At 40.5% G+C, this 22,931-nt stretch overlaps 1 protein-coding gene across 5 annotated transcripts in view; it reads left to right on the top strand.

The window, feature by feature from the left end:
• The window catches only part of Atf7 (activating transcription factor 7), a 96,567-nt gene that overhangs the window by 66,206 nt on the left and 7,430 nt on the right, over positions 1–22,931 (top strand). For 4 of the 5 annotated variants that reach the window (XM_034516218.2, XM_034516219.2, XM_076912163.1 and 1 more), the window contains exons 4-11: positions 1,933–2,051; positions 8,956–9,093; positions 11,231–11,388; positions 12,504–12,603; positions 13,077–13,190; positions 13,792–13,944; positions 17,328–17,525; positions 20,892–21,000. In XM_034516218.2, coding sequence (XP_034372109.1) covers positions 1,933–2,051; positions 8,956–9,093; positions 11,231–11,388; positions 12,504–12,603; positions 13,077–13,190; positions 13,792–13,944; positions 17,328–17,525; positions 20,892–21,000 — 1,089 coding nt within the window. The remainder of the gene's footprint in view (positions 1–1,932; positions 2,052–8,955; positions 9,094–11,230; positions 11,389–12,503; positions 12,604–13,076; positions 13,191–13,791; positions 13,945–17,327; positions 17,526–20,891; positions 21,001–22,931) is intronic. The other variant, XM_034516220.2, reaches the window with a different exon arrangement.

Below are 22,931 nucleotides of genomic sequence, written 5' to 3'. Positions count from 1 at the left end.
GCACTATTTCCCTCCTCTCTATAGTTCAGAACTATTTTCCAAGGCCTAGGTCAAGTCCTGCTTGAGGGCTTCCCTGACAGCCCGAGTAATTAATGTGTATTTATTTTATGTTTATAATCATTTTATTCTGCACCTCAAATAGCACTGATTTTTGCACATTGTGGTGCTATCTACATATATGGCGTTACCTCCTTAACTAAGAAGCATTCTCTTAATTGTCTATAGAAAGACTCATGTCTTATATTTGGCCTATACCCTTGTGTCTCCTCCACATATGCATCTAAGTTTATGGATAGAACACAAAAGCATGCAGAATTTTCAGTAAACACTTAGGAATCATCAGAACCAATTAGTCTTGTTTGTATATTTTCAGATTGTTTGTTTAGGAATCAGAAGCAGTTGAAAGTTAGAGGCCACCTTGAAAATGAGAAATCAGGTTAATATAGGGGAAATTTTAAAATTAAACCAAGAAATGCACATGGGCAGCAGGGTGTAGGAGAAGTGTATATGACTCAAGCCAGAAGTCCCAGATTCTTCTCCTGATCTCAATACTCCTTCAGTGCCCCTTTTCTTCGACTTGGATTTATGTGTTCCCCTTACTGAGGGTGATGCCACCTCTCCTCACTCTAAGGTGGAATGTGGCTTTATCTAGCCAACCAAAGTGTCCAGAAAACCTTTTAAAACTATTTTAGGAGATAGTGGTAACTTTTCTAAACAGTCTAATTCAGAAGAGGTTTTGTTTAAGTTTTTTTGTTTTTTTTTTTTTTTTTTAAAAATGTTTCCATGGAAAATCCCACTGGACTATTTCCAGTTAATCATGCTAAAAGGAACAGTTTCAACCCCTAGGTCTTTCCTTTAAATATAATTGAAACAGTAGTCTGTGTCTGTCAGTCAGTAGAGTTGTTTGGGATAGATAAATCCTTGAGATGATAAACACATCAAAGAAACCATCAAAATAGAATTAGGCCCAAGGAACAAGGTTCATCTTTAGAAAAACAGCAGGGAGAGAGAGAAACTATGATCTGAAGTTCAAGTCACTTCAAAAGTTCCCATAGTTTATGAAGATGAAGAGCTCTCACCTCCTTAAGAACAAAGAAGTGGGTCTTTGTAGCACATTGCTGTAATCCCAGCACTTGAGAGGGCGTGGCAAGAAGATTGTAAATTCCAGGATAACTAACCTAGGCTTTTCTCCAAACAAAGAAAAGGCAGAGGCAGTGTGTTGAGAAAAAAAATTGCACAGCCCCTGTGGGAATATTTTGACCAGCAAATCTAAACCAAATAGCCTGATTTCCGGATTTTGCTCTGGGACCATGTCTCTGTGAAATAAGTGCTATTGTTTGTAGTTTCCTCATGATACTACTGTCTTGTTCCCTCATCTCTAGTTCTCTCTAGAATGGCTTCAGAAAGGAACAAACCTTTAACTCAGTGACACACAGCCACTATTCCTTACTAGATAACTTTAGTGAGCAAACTCAGCAATCAGATCCTCTGTGCTCTGTCAGATTGTAACACCCATCTGTTTCTGTCTACTCACTGTAGACCTAGCATGGTGTATGATTACAATGAAAACATTGCTTAACTTCAATTTTCAAATGTAGAGGTTTCATAAATCCTACTTTCAGGAATGGTTTGTTTTATTGGGTTGTTTTCATTGGGGGAAAGATGTAAATCCAGCACTGAGAGATAGTGGATATCTTGCTAGTCACACAAAACATTGTCCTGTCTTCCCCCTGCTGGCCTTGAGACAGTACAACACAGACACCCTGTGGTAGCTGAGAACCACAATCCATCCATTAAGACTCAAAAAAAGCCCTTTGCCCTAACATAAATTCACTATCTCCAAATAGAATAAAAATACAATCCCTGTGCACTCTCAAGTTTTAATCTTATATTAAAACTAAATATATTTTCCTTCTCTTTTTGTGTCTGCAGATCAAACGCCTACTCCAACAAGATTCCTGAAGAATTGTGAGGAAGTGGGGCTCTTCAATGAACTAGCTAGTTCCTTTGAACATGAATTTAAGAAAGCTTCCGATGACGATGAGAAAAAGGCAAGTGTGACTGAAGAGACTTCAGGTGTTCTCATTGTGCCTTGGAAGAGTTCCGACAATGTCAGTAATCCTAGTCACTACTCCAGGTCTTTTAGGGACAAGAGTGAGACAGGTCTCACCATTTAACTGGAATAGCCTTGTGTCTCTGTGTATCCCAGGCTGCCCTCAAGCCCATGGTGATCCCCTTGCTTCATCCTACTGAGGCCTAGGATGACAAGCATGTGCCACATCTCATCTGCCGTTAGGTAGAGGTCTAGCTGATGTGCCAGCAAAGGTGTGTCTTCACCAGAATGCAAATGCTTCTACCTTCCAGTGAGTCATTAGTTAATACATTTTAATTAATTTCTCTGTGGGTATGGTACATAATGGTATATGTATGTGTCTGTGTCAGTGTACTCATGTGTATGGAGACCAAAGATCTACACTGAATGTCTTTCTTGTCTCTGTCCACCTTATATTTTGAGGCAGAGTCCCCCACCAAAATGAGAGCTCATTCATTCAGTTAGGCTTGCTGGCTAATGAGCTCCAGGGACCTAAGAATCTTTGATCTCACCAGACCACTGGAAACAGAGACGCTCTGCTTTTATATGGGTACTGGGGGTCTTCAACTCAGATTATCAGTACTTTTCTGGCAGTTCCCTTAGTAATAATCTATTTGTTTCCCTTATAAATATGTTGAAGTTATTAAAAGAATATGAGTTGGGGGGGGGGGCTAAAGAGATGACTCAGTGGTTAAAAGTGCTTGTTGCTCTTAGAGAAGACCCAACTTCAGTTCCCAGTACCCATGCTAGCAGCTTACAACCACTCCAGGAGCTCTGACACACACTTCTGTCCTCCTCTGGCACTAGTATACACATGTTGTACATGTAGATAATAATAAAAAATGTGAAGACTATGAACTGGGACATTGAGACAGAGGATTACAGTAGATTCGAGGTCAGACTGAGCTAAATAGTAAATTCAGGTGAGTTGAGCTACAGAGTGAGACACTGATTCAAACAACCAAACTAAAGTATGTAGTGCTTAGATTTTATTAGCTAAAATTTTTTTCCAGATATCTTTTTGGGGTGCTAGAGATACAGCTCAGTGGTAGGGTGCTAACAAATGAAAGCCCTGAGCCAAACACCACTCCCAATAAAAAAGCAAAGAAATAAATCCCACTATTTATAAACTGATTTCTTGGACAAATTTTTTTATTTACTTACTTATTATTTATTTATTTATTACTTTCTTGAGAAAGCATCTCACTGCTATGTAGCCACGTCTGGCCTCAAAATCATAGACATCTTCCTGCCAATGCTCCCTAAGTGCTGGGATTCTAGACTCCTTTGGGTTATTTTTATTCAGTTATCCAGCCGACAGATGTGTTGAATTTCCTCTCTTTTTGTTTCAATGTGTGTAGTTTTGCAGTCAGGTAGCTTCCTAGTGCTGCTTGATGATACCTAGGGCAGTGGTTCCCAACCTTCTTATTGATGTGACCCTTTAATACAGTTCCTCCTGTTGTGGGGACCCTCAACCATAAAATTATTTTTGTTGCTACTTTATAACTTCAATTTTGCTACCATTATGAATCATAGTATACCTGATGTGCAGGATATCTGAAATGCTACTCCTGTGAAAGGGTTATTCCAACCTCCCCAAAGGGGTCTGGACCCACAGGTTGAGAATCATTGACCTAGAGCATTAAAGAAAATTGATTTTAGTTGAGTATGATAGCACACATCTGTATTTGCCACACTTAAAAGGCTGAGGCAGGATGATCACCACATGTTTGTGACTCAGTCTCAAAATAAAATAAGGTTATTCTTATTACCTTACAAAGGAGATCAACCCGGATGATGAAAGATATCACTTTAGGAACATTTCAAAAAATTGAGAAAGTTTTTGCCTAGAATAAAGATTTAATATGAATAAAAGTGCACTCTTTTTTTTTTTTTTTTTTGGTTTTTTGAGACAGGGAAAAGTGTACTCTTGAAATATGTCAAGGGTTTTTATATAACAGAGGGATTACATGCCAGGCATGGTTGTACACAATTGTAATCCCAGAATTTAGCAAGCTGAGGTAGGAATATCTTAAGTTTGGCTACATAGCAAATTCTAAGCTATGTGGTGAGACTCTGTTTCAAGCAGTCTGGCTTGAATGCAGGCCTTTAATCCCAGCACTCAGGAGGCAGAGACAGGCTGATTTCTTTGATTTTTAAGGCCAGCCTAGTCTACAGAGTAAGTTCCAGGACAGCCAAGGCTATACAGTGAAATCCTTTATAGATATATCAACCCTGTTTTTTTATTTTTTTGTTTTTGTTTTTTTGGGGGGACAGTGTATTTAGAGCTACCTTAGTTGGTAAAGTGCTCACTTAGCACACACAAGTCCCTGCAAACTGGGCATGGTAATACATGCCTGCAATCCCAGCATGCAGGAGTAGAGGCAAGAGGATCAGAACTTCTAAGGTCACCCTTAGCTATATACCAAATTCAGGGCTAGCCTGGGCTACATGAGACTGTCTTAAAACAAATGGGTTAAGTTTAGAGAGCTGGGGAGATGGCTCAGTGGTTAAGAGCACTTGCTGCACTCTCAGAGAACCCAGGTTCATTTCTCAGAGCTCTCAACCATCTGTAACTCCACTTCCATGGGATCCAGAGCCTCTTCTAACTTCCTCAGGTTCCTGTACCCACTTGGTACATATATACATACTCAGACACGTACACATGTGAAGAAAAAAAGAAAAAGATGAAAACATTAATTTTATTCTCTGTGGCCCAAAGACTGAAGCAAATAACTGTGTAGAAGATACCACACTAGCCAGGCAGTGGTGGCACACGCCTTTAATCCCAGCACTTGGGAGGCAGAGGCAGGCGGATTTCTGAGTTGGAGGCCAGCCTGGTCTACAGAGTGAGTTCCAGGACAGGCAGGGCTACACAGAGAAACCCTGTCTCGAAAAAACAAAACAAACAAACAAACAAAAAAGAAGATACTACATTGTTCAGATACATGAGCACACTTAGTAAAGGTACTGTAGTAAGGACTGAAGTGTTGGGGTTCTTTCTCATCCTAAGATACTGTGACACTAGTTTTAACTTTCGTATGTGTTAGATTCCCAGAGAATTTCTTCATTTGGAAGACTAGATGTTAGTTTTGAAAAAGCAAAATCAAAAGAAAGTGAGCCCAGTGGAATAATGTGATTATAGGAAAAAGAAATATGGAAAGATCAAATTGGGTGTGGTAGTGTACTCCTTAGCACTTATAAGGCAGAAGCAAGCAAGAGGCCAGTCTGGACTACACAGCAAGACCCTCTCCAAAGTATGCAGGGAAGAGAAAAGATAACTTTACTCTAGAGGTAGAATTCAAGGTTATTACCCACTAGTTAAAATCAGAACTTGGAGGCTAGAGAGATGACTCCTCCAAAGAAAGCCAGCTTCAGTTCCCAGAACCCATGTTGGACAGCTTACCTATAACTCCAGCTCTCAGAGATCTAGTCCCTCTACCCTTCACAGACACTCACAGACATGTGTACATGCCCACACAAAGTCACACATGTAAAGGTAATTAAAAATAATAATAAATGCTTAAAAGCAGGTCTGTAATTACATCATACTTCAGAAAAGATTCCAATTGTCTGTATAGCAGAATGTATTTATTAACATGTGTACCTCACAGATGTTGAATGAGGATTCAGCACATGTGGAAAGTTTCCACAAGAGCAGGTAAATTAGCATATTTATAATTGATGTTACCATTCAATTTAAATTGTAAACGTGTAGGATAAAGTATCACTGAGGTTTTCTTCAAAGTTCATAGTTATCTATGAGCTTCTTTTTCATGCTCATATGTATGCTCATATGTCTCCCCGCATGTATGATGTATGAATGGTTGCATTCATCCATGTGAGTACATACAGAGTTCATAGAGAGACTAGAGGTTGATTTGGGATATCTTTCTCAAGCGTTTATCCATGTTTTGTTTTGAATTTTCGAGTGTGTATGATTATGAGTGTGTGTATGTGTGTAGATACCCACAGAAGACAGCATCAGATTCTCCCCTGGAGCTAGAGTTACAGGTAATTGTTAGCTGCCTGATGTGAGTGTTGGGAATGAAACTCAGGTCCTTTGCAAGAGCAGCAAGTGTTCTTAACTGCTAAGCCATTTCTCTAGCAACTTCATCTTATTTTTTTGAGATAAGGTCTAAAACTGAACCTGGTGTTTGCATTTTGAGCTAGAGTAGTTGGCCAGTAAGTCTCCGGGATCTTCCTGTCTCTGCCCACTAGAGTTGTGCTGCAGTTGCACACTCCTGCAGACATGATTAGCCTTTGGGTGAATCAAAATCAGTTCCTTGGGCTTGTACAGAAAGCCTTTTACTCCTGAGCCATTCTCCTAGCCCTAACTCACTTTTGAAATCAGGAAAACTCAGTAGCATATGTTTGTGTTTCTATTTTCAGGATTTTGTTTGCTTGGGTCTGGTGTTGGTTCATGAAATAAGTCTTCCTATATAGTCCTGACAGACCTGGAATTCATTGAATAACAACTCAGGCTAGTCTTAAACTTGAAGTAACTTGAACTTCACTTCTATCTATGGGTTCTGGGGACTGAGCTCAGGTCATCAAGTTTGTTCCTTTTATACACCAAGTCATCTCCCTGGCCATCAACTTCTTTTTGTTATTGTTTTGAGAGAGAGGTTCTTGCTATGTAGCCCAGGCTGGCCTAGAACTCTGTATGCAGCCTAAGCTGTCCTCAAGTTCTTTTATATGTCAGCCTTCCAAGTGCTGGGGTTATATTTATGCACCACCATGCCTGGGATATCAAACTCTGTAAGCAAATTCAACAAAAATACCTTTCCCAGAAGGTAAGATGCAGATAAAGATATTTGCCACCAAACTGATAATCGGAGTCTGATCTTAGGCCCACACAGTGAAAGAGGGTAACGGAGCTAAAGTTGGCTTATCAAGTAAGAGCATTTGGTGCTCTTTCTGAGGCCCTTGATTTGATTCCTAGTCCCACTAGGTAGCTTACAACCACCTGTAACTCCAGTTCCAGGGGATCTAACACCCTTTAGGTAACTCCTTGGCACCAGGCACACAAGTGATACACATACATACATGCATGCAGGCAAAACATCCATAAATAAAATAAAAATCTCAAAATAAGAGACAAAGGAGAGAACTGACTTTCAGAAGTCATCCTTTTTTTGTTTGTTTTTGTTTTTGTTTTTGTTTTTCGAGACAGGGTTTCTCTGTATAGCCCTGGCTGTCCTGGAACTCACTCTGTAGACCAGGCTGGCCTCGAATTCAGAAATCCTCCTGCCTCTGTCTCCCAAGTGCTGGGATTGAAGGCGTGCGCCACCACCGCCCGGCAGAAGTCATCCTTCATATGCTCGCCATAGAGCACATTTGATCACATACATGTACACACACTAAGTAAATAAGATGAAGATGTAGAATAAAATTTTTTGAGTTTCCTGCCTTTCACAGCTTCATCTTTCCTATCTTTTAGCTCACTTGACACCTTTGGAGCCAGTTTATAGATAGTCAGGCCTTTCTTTCCATAGTGGGGATCCTTTGGTGTTTCTGTATATCTGTCCAGGGATGGTTTTTCCCTCTCACCACTGCACAGATGTAGAGGACTGTTGTCTCCAGGAGCATTTAATGAACCTGAACTTTTCCTGAGCCACAGCTTTTGTAGGCAAGACCTCTGGGGAATTCTAAAGGAGACTTGTTTGTTTCATAGAGGCCTCTCTTCCCATCAATGCATTGTCTTCAGAGATCTCAAAATTTAGAGCTAAATTGGCTCTGACATATTAGCAATGGGAAAAAGTGAGACAGAAATTAAGATCCTTTGGTGTCTCTCACCCTTATGAGATGGAGCAGGACCATTGCTACCTCTTTAGTACAAGTACCCTGAATTAGTTTGCTGCTCAGGCTTTCAGAGGTTAAGGTAGCAAGTGATGGTGCACATTTGTCATCCTGGCACTTGGGACATGGAGGCAAAAAGATCGTGAGTTCAAGGACAGTCTTAGGGACATAGTTGAGACCATATCTGGTGATGGGGAGAGCAAAAGAAGTGGTAGGAACAAACTCAACTTTCACCAAGAGCCTAGGATATAGGAAGAAAAGAACAAAGGATCCATTTTGACACGAAACTGAGCTGCCAGGCCAATGCTCTTGTCATGGCATGGCATCAGGATTGCTGTCTCAGATGGTTTACTATTTCCTGCAAAGCCATTTATAGCTCCAGTCAGGTCAAGTAGTTGTACCTCTGCCAGGAAAGTTCTTTACTTCTAGTTTCTCCAGTACTGCCTCTAAGACCAAGTTCTAATTTCTTTTGTTGATGGTATAATCACCCTTTTTTGTTGTTGTTGTTGTTGTTATCCCCAAATCTTGTGCCTGGAGTTTTTAGCCTCCTGCCCTAAACAGACTGTGATCACCATCTAGTATGGCAAATTCCCCAGAAAGGATCTTTTCTGTTTTGTTTGCAGTACTTTAATCCTTACTTAGTCTTCTGTTGCTTTGGATAACTGGGTAACTGAGCATTCTGGTTGACAGAGGAAATGTTCACAGCTCTGCAGTGGCCAGCAAAGCTGGTTGGAAATTGACAGGTACCTGATTCAGGAGTCCTTTTACTTTGCTGGGGAAAAAATTATAATATTTGCATAGATTTAAATGACATTTATTTTATGTGTTTTTAGGCATTGTAAGTACTTGCTTGTAGCTGATATCTTCATTTTGTAGTTAGAGAATAGAAGCTCCAAGAAGATACAGTGACTTGAGCAGAGTCTATATAAAGCATGAGTCCACATTTCTTTGGCACTTGCAGTTCAGTGCTTTGACCAAGGGCTGAACTTTGTGAAGCACATGCCCTTATCTAAGCACTAGCAGCATGAACCTAAATGCTGTTTACTCTTTTTTCCTAACAGGGTGCTGCTGGGCCCCTTGACATGTCTCTGCCTTCTACACCAGACATCAAAATCAAGGAAGAAGAGCCAGTGGAAGTAGACTCATCACCCCCTGACAGTCCTGCTTCTAGCCCCTGTTCCCCGCCACTGAAGGAGAAGGTAAAGTTCTCTCCCAGGATTCGTTCCAAATGTACATTTTGATCATAAGTAGTATGAGAAGGATTGACTGGATTCAAAGGAATGACTGTTCCTCATCCATCCTTCATTTCCTTTCTCTCTTTCCTTCTTTCCTTCTTTCCTTCCTTCCTTCCTTCCTTCCTTCCTTCCTTCCTTCCTTCCTTCTTTCCTTCATTTCTTAACAGCATCTCATCTATGCAGCCCAGGCTGGACTTGAACTGAGCCTTCTGCCCTTGTCTTCAGAGTACTGGGATTGTGGGTACATACGCCTGGTTTGAAAGTATTCTTAAATAGGTCTGGTCCCATAGATTCATGTGTTTCAATGTTTGGCCATAGGGGGTGGCACAGTTAGGAGATCGGGCTTTATTGATGTATGTGTGGCCTTGTTGGAAGAAGTGTGTCACTGTGTAGGTGAGCTTTCTTTTAAGCACTGCGTATAAATTACACATATTCCACCATATATCAATCTCACTTCCAACTCTAAATTGAAGATTAGTCTGTATTTGTACCAACAGAAATAAGTAAGAATTTTTTATTTATTGAAATTTTATTCATTAAAAAGAAAGTGTCTGGGAGCTGTAAAGATAGTTTAGTGGGTAAAAGTTTTTGCCATATAAGCATGAGAACCCAAATTCAAATCTAGAAAACCCAGGCAAACATACTACCCAGGCACAGTGCTCCTACCATTAGGTAGCAGGTACAGATAGGTAGAAAAATACCCTTGCATGCTATGTCCTTGGTGTTCACAGTGGCAAAACAAGAGCCCCTTTCTCAAAATAAGGTGGAAGGGAAAAACCAAACCCAGTGGTTGTCCTCTGACCTCTACATGTGTGCTTTGGTGTGTACATGACTACACTCGAACACAAACATGCACATATCATGTACATACTAAGATTAAAAGAGAGACTGAAAATATTCCAAGTATCAGTCAACCAAAACCATGAATAATAAGTTGTGAGAGGCTGGTGGTATTAGCTCAGGATAGCATTTGCCTAGTGTTCACAGTGCCCTGGATTCCATCCCCAGCAACAACACATTTCTCAAGTGGAATATGATGCACGTTCATTGACTGTGCTGAGGGTGAAGCTCAGTGACAGAAGATCTGTGTCTGAATTAGAGTTCTGATGCTGTAAAGAGTCACCATGACCACAGCAATTCTTATAAAAGAAAACATTTAATTGGGAGTTCTACATTTTGATCTACAGGCAGCAGAAGGGGACTGTCTTCCACAGGCAGCCAGGAGTTGGCTTTGTTCCACACTGGACAGAGCTTAGGCATAGGAGACCTCAAAGTTCACCTACACAGTAACACACTTCCTCCAACAAGGCCACACGTACATCAATGATGCCCTACCTCCTGACAGTGCCACTCCCTATGGCCAAGCATTGAAACACATGAATCTATGGGACCAGATCTATTCAAACCATCATACCCTACTTGTCCTGTGTATGACTGTGGGCTCAACACTGAGTGCCACAAAAAGAGAAGGGGAGAGAGGGAGGGGGAGGATAGAACATCGTCTTGCTTGACTTCAAATTTGACTTGTTAAGTTCTCAAAGCTATCTTCTCCATAATCATTAGCCGTCTCCCTCCCTCCTTCCCCTTTCTATAGACAGTTAAGTTCTGGAGAGTGTCTAGAGATGTTTTCAAGGCCTGTGTGGCCACAGACGACCTGAGATCCTAACTAGCTAACAATGAGAAGTATGAGTTTTATTTCAATCTGATAGCTGTTTAAGCTTCTATCAACCTTGTTTAGTGAAGTCTATTGGAAACACTAGATTGTCCCACCACAGCATACCTTCCTTTTTCTCAATCGAAGGTCATAGGACATTTCATCAAATGTAGAAAATCTGTAGAATTCACATGCTACTATAGTGTTATATGGTATAGCATAGCTCCAAAGATTTCAAATGATTTTCCAGTTGTCATCTCATTGGTATAGTCATCATCTCTGAAACGTTCTTAAATCATCATTCCTGCTGAATGAGTGAGGTATGGGTGCATGTTTGTGATGGAATTAGGTCACAATTATTTGTAATGCTCTTTCAATAAAATCACTGTGTATTTCCCTATATACAGTTCTTAAAACATTCTGTGGTTTACTGTCTTCTCTCCCTAGGAAGTTGCCACTAAACCTGTTGTGATCTCTACCCCTACACCCACCATTGTACGTCCTGGCTCCCTGCCTCTCCACTTAGGTTATGATCCACTTCATCCAACTCTTCCTTCCCCAACCTCCGTCATCACACAGGCTCCACCATCCAACAGACAAATAGGGTAAGTACAGAGAGTAGAGGAAACCATGAAACCCCAGTTTTTCTTTTATTTTTTTTAAGATTTATTTTTATTATCTTTTAGAATTATGTATAGGTGTGACTTCCTGTGGATGTGTGCACATAAGCATAGGTGCCCTCAGAGACCAGAGGCATTGACAGATGCCTAGGAACTGGACCTGTGAGCTGCCCGATGTGGGTGCCATAAACTGACCTGACCTTCTGCAGTCTATGGTTCTGAGAGCCATCTATTTAGCCCTTCTGAATTCGTTTTTGCATTTTGAAATTATTTGATAAAAATGGAAACTTTTGATGTTGTTGTTCTCAGATTTGTTATTGTTTTGATACATGGCCTTTCTAAGGCTCCAAGGCTGGCCTCAAATTCTCATCATGCTGCTTCTGCCTCCTGAGTTCTAGGATTGATACTGAAGCTGGCTCCAGGAATTTATTCTTACATACCCAAGAAAATGAGTTGTTGAAATTATTTCCTAAAATAAAACATTTTATTTGCTTGTGGAAATGTTTAATCATCCCAAATTCCTAATAGAGTTAGCTCACAGCCATTGAATTCAATTAATTCAAAAAGTATAATGGTTTTGCTAGACTGTGGGGCTAGATGTATAGCTCAGTAGAGCACTTTCCTCGCACATCTAAGGCCCTGTTAATCCCCAGCACCAGACAGCCACCAAGGCTTTGCGGGCTAAGGCAGGTAGACTAGAGCTTGCCTGATAGGTCTAAAGCACTTTTGTTTAATCCCTAGAAAACAGACTGTCACTTCTCACCATCTGTTTTCCCATGTTCAAGAAGATAGCAGGTTTTATAGTGCTGCTCTATACTGTCCCTAATGAGAAGACTGTAAAAATAATTCTCTGATTGTAGGATGGAGACCAGTAGGTAAAGGCTGTGATATTTGGGGACTGAAGAGATGGCTTAGCGGTTAAGAGCTCAGAGGTTCTGAGTTCAATTCCCAGCAACCACACAGTAGCTCACAAACATTTGTAATGGGATACGATGCCCTCTTCTGGTGTGTCTGAAAACAGTGTTTTTAGATATACTCATATACATAAAATAAATCTTTTAAAAAATATATTGTGATATTTCATTTCATTTCTCCTGCAGATCTCCTACTGGCTCCCTCCCTCTCGTTATGCATCTTGCTAATGGACAGACCATGCCTATGTTGCCAGGGCCTCCAGTACAGATGCCTTCTGTTATTTCGGTGAGCTTTATAGTTGGGGCAGCCAAACCTACCAGCACACTGATTTTTCCCTTCCACCTGAATGATCATAACCACAGGACCCTTAGGGATATGTGGGCCTGGACTGTATTAGTTGTGTGTGGCAGTATGCCCAAACCCTTCACCAACCTCTGCCAGGGCAACACTATGAAACACTAGACAAAGATTCATCTGGACAGTTGGCTTCTAGTCAAGAAGTTGATCTTGCCAACCTGCTGACTGGTTGACTTCACTCAGCCCATAGCTTCTCCTGAACTGCTCACCTCTTTCCTGAAGATACACCCTCAGTCTTTCCTACAGAAAAGGACTACAGACTGAGTCTTGTGGCACTCCTTAGGAAAGATATTTCCCAGGCTGTCCTGTGAGCAGGTTACACATGCCAATCTCAAAAACATTTCATTTGGGGAAAACCAATACTACCATGTTCCCTGATTTTGGTCCTTTTCTTGATTTAGCTGGCCAGACCTGTGTCCATGGTGCCCAATATTCCTGGTATACCTGGCCCACCAGTTAACAGTAGTGGCTCCATTTCGCCCTCTGGCCACCCTATGCCGTCAGAAGCCAAAATGGTGAGTACATCCTAGTCTGGAGTACTTCTAAATGTTGGCCTTCTAAAAGAAGTGGTATCAGTCTAGATTTTTCAAGTGAACTGAGGAAAGGAACCTTCTGAGGTTTACATAGCTAAAGATATTCTGCTTTAGGGTTGAAAAAGACCCTGATTTTTGTCTCCACCCTTACAACCTGGCACAGGCCATGGCACAGGAAGAAGCAGCACAGATTGTTTGGAATAGAACACTTGCCATTTGAGTTCCAGGATAACAGATGGAGGGCTGAGTGGGCGGGGAGCTGGCCAAATGTTGAATAGCTGCGTAACTAGCATCTGGCCAGATTCCAGGAGAGAGCTTTCATGTGGGACCTATGGCTTCCACAAGCCCCAGTCCCCAGCTGTACCCAGGATAACAAGAGCCAGAGAACAAGAGTAGGCATTTTAGGGATCCAGGTGGGCACTTTTCCCTCCCTGTCATTTTCTTTTAGTTCCTTTGTTAAGAAAAAATTAGGGCAAGAATTTTAAGTATAAGATTAGTAATTCAATATAAGTTCATCCTTCCTGTCCTTGATAGAACCTCACTCTTGCCTCCTTAAATAATCTTCTTAAATAATTCCACATAGAGACTAAAAGCCACGCTGACTCACCAAGTTTCTTCAATCAATGGAGGTTGTGGAATGGTAGTGGGAACTGCAAGCACCATGGTGACAGCCCGTCCAGAGCAGAACCAGATCCTCATCCAGCACCCGGATGCCCCATCCCCTGCCCAGCCACAGGTCAGTTTTGCTCTTGGATGAGCACTCTAGGTATGTTGCCCCTATTCTTTATGTTACATCTGTTTTTCAAGAATCATGAGATGAGAAAAGAATAAATTTAGCTTTCTGGGTAACCAGCTATTTTGATAGATTGACTACAGCAAAACAAACTATTGTTATAATGCAAACAGCTTGAATTATACAGAGCTATTGCAGAAGAGGCCTCTGTATCTCCTGCTTATCTGTTAAGTCAGATGGCAAAAAAGTTATCAGTCACCTGATTAGATTTTATGGTATAAGACTCATTATAAGAATATATTAGGGGCTAGAGAGATGACTCAGCAGTTCAGATCTGCTCTTCAGATCTGAATTGAACTTCAGAAGTCCGAGTTCAATTCACAGCAACCACATGGTGGCTCATAACCATCAATAATGTAATCTGATGCTCTCTTCTGGGACTCATACATAAAATAAATAAATAAATAAATCTTTAAAATAAAAAGAATATATTGATACTGGGACTGGAGAGATGGCTCAGCAGTTAAGAGTGCTGGCTGTTCTTCCAAAGGACCTGGGTTCAATTCCCAGCATGGCAGCTCACTACTGTCTATAACTGTAGTCCCATGGGATCCCATAACTACTTCTGGTGTACAGTGTACATGCAGACAAAACACCCATATACATAAATAAATCTTTTTTATTTATTAATATATTTTTAAAAAGAATATATTAATACAATGTATTATTATAGTAGTAAAATAGATGGTTCTCGTTCCATCTATTACCATTCTCATTACCAATCCACCACCTTTTCATCACAGAGAAATTGAAATTAAAAAAAAATTTTTTTAAGCCAGAAGAAGTCCCATTTTGTTGCACCCTGTTCTTAACACGGCCTCTGTTTTAATACAATTCTTTAAGAACTGAATAGCTCCAGTTCTCATAATTGTCTCTACTGGACAGGTGACAGCGACCTGAGATTGGTTTCTAGAATTGCATTCATTGCCTCGTATCTGTTTTACTGATGTCACCACCTGCTTCATCAGCTACCACCACATGTCCAAACATTTCGCGGCCATATGCTGCCTTAAACCTTGGCCAACAGCTTTCATTTGTGTGTCTTCCTAGAAGCTAGGGCTTCCCACCATTCTGAATCACTCATTCCCCAAAGCCAGCAGTTCTGGACATAGTAAAGCTCCAGCCTCTTCCTGAGCTGGGTAGTTTTCCTCATGGAGAAAGGATGCAGCGCCCTTGTCAGTCACTACTGAGTTCTTTGCTTTCTTTTTTTCATAGCTTTTCTCATTTGTTTTTGGTTTGGAATATTTTGAGGGAGAGATCTCAAACTTATGACCCTCCTGCCTCAGCCTTTTGACAGCTAAGGTTAAAGGCATGTGCCACACCCAGCTGTATTTTCTGAAGAAAGGCTCTTTATACTAAGATCCAAGCAGGATAGATCTTTAGTTTATTATATGAGTTAGAAATTCCCTAATTTTTTTTCAAGAGATAATACTAGTCTAAATAAATAAATAAATAAATAAAATTATGTCTTAATTACTGATACTCCTGGATGACGAAGGGTTTCACTATGTAGCTCTGGCGTCCTAAAACTCACTATGTAGACCAGGCTGGCCTCAAACTCATAGATCTGCCTGCCTCTGCCTCCTAAGTGCTGGTATTAAAGGTAAGCATCTTTCTTTTCTGTTTTTTGTTTCTTTCTCTTTTTTTCTTTGTAGCTTCTACTTATCTTTCTGCAACTGAGTACTAGCATTGGGAAAATACTAATAAAGATATTCAAATGAAAAAATAATTTAGGGGCCAGCAAGATGGATTAGTTAGTGGAGATGCTTACCACCAAGCCTGACAACCTAAGTTCCATCGTGCAAATCACATAAAGGTGGAAGGAGAGAACTGACTACAAACTAGTACTCTGACCTTTAATCACACCACAGCATACATATATGCACATATAATAATGATAATATAATTTTTTAATTTAAAAAATAATTTACTTTTGGCATTGTTTTATATTCATTTTGTCCCCAAGAAGGTTGACCTTTCTGCATTTGGTTGACTTGGCCCACTATCATGAAGTTGACATGCCTTCTCTGCCAAATAATAGAATGGAAAAATAGCCAAAGTGCTTTAGTGCAAAGGGTTTCAAATGGAGCTTAAAAAAACAAAGACAGTGGGGGGCCATGCACCCCACTGGTTGTGCACACTTTTGATCTCAGCACTCAGAGGCAGGTGGATCTCAATGAGTTCAAGGCCAGCCTTGTCTATAGAGTAAGTTCCAGAACATCCAGGGCTCTATTACACAGAGAAATCCTGTTTCAAAAAACCAACAAAGAAAGAAGGAAGGAAGGAACAAAGGAAAGGAAGGAAGGAAGATGAAGGCTGAAGCAAGAGGATTACTTCAAGTTTAGGTCGAGCCAGGGCTACATAGCAAGACTGTTTTAAAGAATAAATACACAACTGTAAAGAATAAATACATTGCACAACTGTAACTCCCATGCTCAGGAGTTTGAGATACAAATTTTAAAGGAACTTCCAGGCTAGCCTGGGCTCCATAGTGGGGTTAGACTATGGGTTAGACTGGGCTACAGAATAAGATCCTGTCTCAAGAGGCTAGAGAGATGGCTCAGCAATCAAGAGCCACTTATGCTCTTGCAGAGGACTTTAGTTCAGTTCCCAGCACCTACATGGTAGTTCATGACCATCTTTAACTTAAGTTCCAGTGGATTTGACACCCTCTTCTGACCTCTGGGCACTGTTCACACACATGGTCCACATATATGCATCCAAGCAAAACACTAGTAAAATAAATCTAAGTTAAAAAATAAAAAGACACTGTATCAAAGAAGGAAAAAAAGGGAGAGAAAGGGAAGAAAAGAGACCAAAATTTAGGGTCTGCCTGGGCTATATAACAAAACTTTTCAAAGTCAAAAAAAAAAAAAAAGAAAAGAAAAAAAGAAAAAAGAAAAAGAGAGAGAGAGAGTGAGATAGAGCGAGAGAGAGAGAGAGAGAGAGAAAGAAAGAGGAAAAAAAAGTATTGTCTTAGTTAGGGTTTGGCTGTTGTGAACAGATACCATGACCAAGGCAAGTCTTACAAAGTACAACATTTAATTGGGCTGGCTTACAGGTTCAGAAGTTCAGTCCATTATCATCAAGGTGGGAGCAGGTTAGCATCTTGGCAAGCATGATACAGGCAGAGCTAAGAGTTCTACATCTTCATCTGAAGGCTGCTAGTGGAAGACTGACTCCCAGGCAGCTAGGATGAGGGTGCGACTAAAGCCCACACCCACAGTGACACACCTACTCCAACAGGACCACACCTTCTAAAAGTGCCACTCCCTGGCCCAAGCATATACAGACCATCACAAGTGTTCTTCTTTCCTGGGCAACAGGTCTCTCCAGCTCAGCCCACCCCTAGCACTGGGGGACGGCGACGGCGCACAGTAGATGAAGATCCAGACGAGCGGAGGCAGCGGTTTTTAGAGCGGAACAGAGCTGCAGCCTCCCGATGCCGCCAAAAGCGAAAGCTATGGGTGTCCTCCCTGGAAAAGAAGGCAGAAGAACTTACTTCTCAGAACATTCAGCTGAGTGTGAGTGGTACTGGGTAACTGTCAGGATTGTGGAGTCTGGTGAGCAAGGCTAAACCCAAACAGTGCAGCAGCAGAACAGAGGACGGGCATTCTTTAATTAAGTTAGAACCAGAAGTGTGACCAGAAGTGTAACGAGTCCTATAATAGTCAGAATTTAAACTTTCCCCCTAACTATTGAGAAGGAGACTATGTCCTTCCAGATCTGCCACTAGCACAAGACCCATTTGGGATTTGAGGATGTAACTCAGATACAATGCTCACCAGTTGAAAGACCGGAGAAAAGGCAAGATTAGAAGCATAGACCCATCTGGATGAAGGAAAATTGGGTTAAGCACCCTGGGGTATATTCTCCCAAATCATCAACAGAACCTGACTGGAGTTAGAGAACACCTAATGAAAAAATGTGTTTACTCGGGCTGGAAAGATGGCTCAGTGGTTAAGAGTACTAAATGTTCTTCCAGAAGGCTTGGGTTCAATTCCCAGCACCCACATGGCAGCTCACAACTGTCTGTAACTCCAAAATCTGATACCTTCACACAGACATACATGCAGGCAAAACACCAATGAATGTAAAATAACAAATTATATTTTAAAAATGTGTTTACTCTAGCTATTGTAGGTGTCTTAAGGTTTCTATTGCTGTGAAGAGAAAAGACACCATGACCACAGCAACACTTTTTTTTTTTTTTTTTTTTTTGCCTTTTGTTTTTTTGAGGCAGGGTTTTCATTGTATAGCCCTGGTTATCCTGGAATTTACTCTGTAAACAAGGTTGGCCTCAAACTTACATAGATCTGCCTATCTCTGCCCCCTGAGTGCTGGGATTAAGACTATAGCAACTTTTATAAAGAAAAACATTTAACTGGGGCTGGCTTACAGGTTTTGGAGGTTTAGTCTATTATCATCATGGTGGAAAGTAAGGCAGCACACAGGCAGATGTGATGCTGGAGAAAGAGCTGAGAGTTCTACATCTGGATAGGCAGGCAGCAGAAGAAGACAGTGAGCCACTGGACCTGGCTTGAGCTTCTGAAACCTCAAAGCCAACCCTCAGGGAAACACTTCTTCCAACAAGGCCACACCTACTCCAACAAGGCCACACCTCCTAATAGTACCACTCCCTATGAGCCTATGGAGGCCATTTTCATTCAAAGCACCACAGTAGGTTAATGAAAGAAAAAAGGAGAAAAAAAAAAGCATAAGCACAAACAGAACAATTATAATCCATGCATTCTCTTGAATATTATTTTCCCTTCTGTTTTATTTTGAAAGTATATTTTATGGGTCAGTAAGATGATTCAGTAGGTAAAGTCATCTGCCATGAAGCCTGACAACCTGAGTTCTGCCCTTGGATTCCACATGGTGGAAGGAGAGACACTGTCCTTCGACTTCTACACATGCACAGTGTGGCATGCATGTGCCCACCCACATACATAAACACATAATATATAATATGCACACAGTAAATAAAGTATATATTTTTTAAAGATTTATTTATTTTATGTATATGAGTATACTGTAGTTGTCTTCAGACACACCAGAAGAGGTGTCAGACCACATTGCAAATAGTTGTGAGCCACCGTGTGGTGGCTGGGAATTGAACTCAGGACCTTTGAAAGAGTAGTCAATGCTCTTTTTTTTTTTTGGTTTTTCGAGACAGGGTTTCTCTGTGTAGCTGTGGCTGTCCTGGAACTCACTCTGTAGACCAGGCTGGCCTCGAACTCAGAAATCTGCCTGCCTCTGCCTCCCAAGTGCTGGGATTAAAGGCGTGCACCACCACTGCCCAGCATAGTCAGTGCTCTTAACCGCTGGGCCATCTCTCCAGTCCCCATAAAGTATATTTTTAAAGGGGTCAACACTGATGGCTCAGGGGCAAAATGTTTACCACCAAGTCTGATGACCTGAATTTAATTTTCAGATCCCACAACTTGTCCTTTGATTTACACACACACACACTGTAATATGCACATGTGTGCACACACAAAATAAATTTGTTTTTATATTCTTGACAATTTCATACCTGTATATAGTGTATCTTGTTTAACATCCATGGCAACTTCGCTTTTCTAATTATTAAAACATTTCATTACAAAAGTACCAAATGAATAAATTTCTTTTATCTCAAGCACACATATCCAGGGTGAAAACAAAGTTCCTCAATTTACCTTCCCAGTAACAGTCATATTATCTTCCCTGTAAATAAATGAGGTATAAACAAGCAGACTCTGATATTTCTGAATAGTTTTTATTTCTAGTTTTTGTGGTAGAATTGAAGGGATTGTGAGTTGGTTTAAACATATTTAACAGTATCTCATGGAAACCTAGTGAAGGAGATGAAGAATCTACCTTGTTCTTTTAAACTGCTATATATTTGTACGTTCTGAGTGTGTTAGGTTCTATGGATCAGTGGACACTAACACTGTTATAATTGTTCATTGGAACAATAGTGCTCCAGTAGACACTGCATGCACTTGGTTCTATTAAAAAGATTTATAAGGCCAAGCTTGGTGATTCATTCCTATAATCCCAGCACTTGGGAGGCAGAGGCAGGTAGTTGGCTCTCTGTGAATTTCAAGCTATCCTGGTCTATGAATGGAATTCCAGACCAGCCAGGGTTACAAAGTGAGACATTGTCAAAAGAAATGGACAACTTTCTTCTTGGTCAAAGAACCTTACATTATTAGTTTAAGGTTAATCAGATTTATCCCAGGTAACAGTCATTTTTCTTGTTATGAGTCCTTCCTTTTCTTTTTTCTTTTCTTTTTTTTTTGGTTTTTTTTTTTTTTTTTTTTTTGTTTTTCGAGACAGGGTTTCTCTGTGTAGCCCTGGCTGTCCTGGAACTCACTCTGTAGACCAGGCTGGCCTCAAACTCAGAAATCTGCCTGCCTCTGCCTCCCAAGTGCTGGGATTAAAGGCATGCCCGGCGAGTCCTTACTTTTCATTGTAAGCAGTTTCTGTCATTGACTTCATGACTATCCTGGCCCTGGGAAGACTTGCCAGATCATGTCCCAATCTGGGGAGGAAAATCTAGACAGCATTCTACCCGTGTTCAACATTAGAACAATTCTAAAGTTAATATTACAATAAATGGTTTGCTATATAGAGCAAAAATTTTTTAATACGTTTATGTAAATATTTGTTATAGTGTTTTGATATAACCAGCAGCCATTAGCAGTCCAAGAATAAAAGATGAGTTTTTGGTTTTGGTTTTTCAAGACAAGGGTTTCTCTGTATAACAACCCTAGCTGTCCTGGAACTCAATTTGTGGACCAGTTAGAATCAAAGGCATGCACCACCACACCCCAATTGCTTTTTTTTTTTTTTTTTTTCAATGAATTTTCTTAATGTTCTTTACTTCTCTCCCCCCTTAGAATGAAGTCACGTTACTACGCAATGAGGTGGCTCAATTGAAACAGCTCCTGTTAGCTCATAAAGACTGCCCAGTCACTGTACTACAGAAAAAGACTCAAGGCTACCTAGGTGAGTGATTTGTAACCTAAGCAAAATCAGTCAGTTGGTAAATCACAGGTACTGAGTGTGATATAGCTGTTCATAAATCCATTCTTTCTGGTGCATCAGTCATTTGTATATATGTTTCAATCTGTAGTAGCAGGATCGGTAGATCAGTGGTTAATTACAGCCAACAGCTGAAGTTTGAGGCAAGCCTGAGCTACATGAAATTTTCTTTCAAATAAAAAAATAAAGCTTTGACAGTAATGCAGAGTTATCTGTTATCTGTAACCACTGGAGAGAAGCAGCATGCAGTATTTAGTGTGTCTGTTTTATTTAAATGCTCTGCCATTTTCGCAGTTCTCCCATGAAGTAGCCATTCCATTTTTAAGTGAGAAAACCACTCAGATCAGATCACTTACCCAAGTCAAATAGTAGGAAAGTGGTAGAGGTCTTTTGATCCCAAAGACAGTCTTGGCCTAGAGAAAAGATGAACAGCTGACAGTGCTTAGAGACTGAAAGGTTAGGACTGACAGACAGATCTCACCTCCCTACAGCCCAGTCTTGGTCTCAGTTTGTAATCAGAGCAGTCTACAGAATTGTGTTCAGCATTAACAGTGTTACCAAATACATACATACATACAAAAACAATGAAAATATTGTTATAAATAATTAAAACTAATAATTGCTAGTTTTCTTTTACAGATTAAATAAATGCATAGAAATACTGGATATAGCAAATAATTTTTTCACTAGTTGCCTTCATCATTTCAGAGATGTAAAATATTTCTCAAAGATTCTGAGAAAAAAATTTAAGAATCTTTATTAAATTATTTATTTACATGTTAAGTGAGTACTGATGGAGTTGCTGTTCTGTACCAGACATATTCTGGGTATAGTGGGAACCAAACAGATTAGGTTACATCCCTGTCCTTGAAGAGCTTGTATTTTAGTATGTAAGACAAATTTTAAAAGGTGAAAAATGTGGCTTGTGGTAAATGTGAAAACAAAAAATAATACAGCTGAGTATAGAGAGACTGCTGGGGTGGGGAGAGCATTTACTGCTCTGCAGAAGACCTGTATTTTGTTTCCAGCACTCATAACTATCAGTAACTCCAATTCTAAGTGATCTGAGATCCTCTTTTGGCTGTCTCAAGCACCAAGCATATACATGGCTTGTGGATGTAGCTCTGGCTGTCCTGAAACTCTCCATGAGGATCAGGCTGGCCTTACTTAACTCATAGAGATATGGGTGCCTCTGCCTCCAAGGTGCTGGGTTAAAACCATGTACAATCAAACCCAGCAAAAATCTTAAAATAATAATAACAATAATAATATAACTGGAAATGGTACTACAAGAATACAATCCCAGCACCCAGAAAGCTGAGACAGGAGGTTCATGAATTCAAGCCCATCCTGAGAGACCTTGTCTCAAAAATACAAACAAAAAAAGAAAGGAGGGAAGGGTCAGGCTTGGTGGTCCATACCTAGAATTCCAGCACTCAAGAAGCAGAAGTGGGAGGATTGCTGCAAGTTCAAGGCCAACCTGATCTACATCATGAATTCCAGGACTGCCAGAACACATAGTAAAACCTGCCTCAAACACAGGCAGTGTGGGTGTGTGGAGCAGTGTCATTGGAATGAGAGGGAGAAGTATTGGAACATTTACACCCAGTCTTGGTAATAACAAGAACTTCAGCTTTGCAGACCAGAGGGTACAAAGCATAGATGTACTGTGCAGGATCTGATACTCAGCTAGAGACATCAGGGGTACACAAGCAAAAAAAAAGTAAGGCAGTGTACCTAGATAACTATTTTAGATCCTGTTCACAGGCTAACAAGGGTAAGGACTAAGTGTTCTTCAGTATGTAGTCAATATGTAGTTTTCTACTCAGACCTTGTAATAACTCTTATTGGTGGTCAGTCCATTAAACTACTAATTTATTACCACAAAGATGTGT

This window comes from Arvicanthis niloticus, chromosome 13 (genome assembly GCF_011762505.2).
Source record: "Arvicanthis niloticus isolate mArvNil1 chromosome 13, mArvNil1.pat.X, whole genome shotgun sequence".
Lineage (NCBI taxonomy): Eukaryota > Metazoa > Chordata > Mammalia > Rodentia > Muridae > Arvicanthis > Arvicanthis niloticus.
The sequence above is the reverse complement of the archived record's forward strand: the minus strand, read 5'-3'. Positions and strand labels throughout refer to the sequence as shown.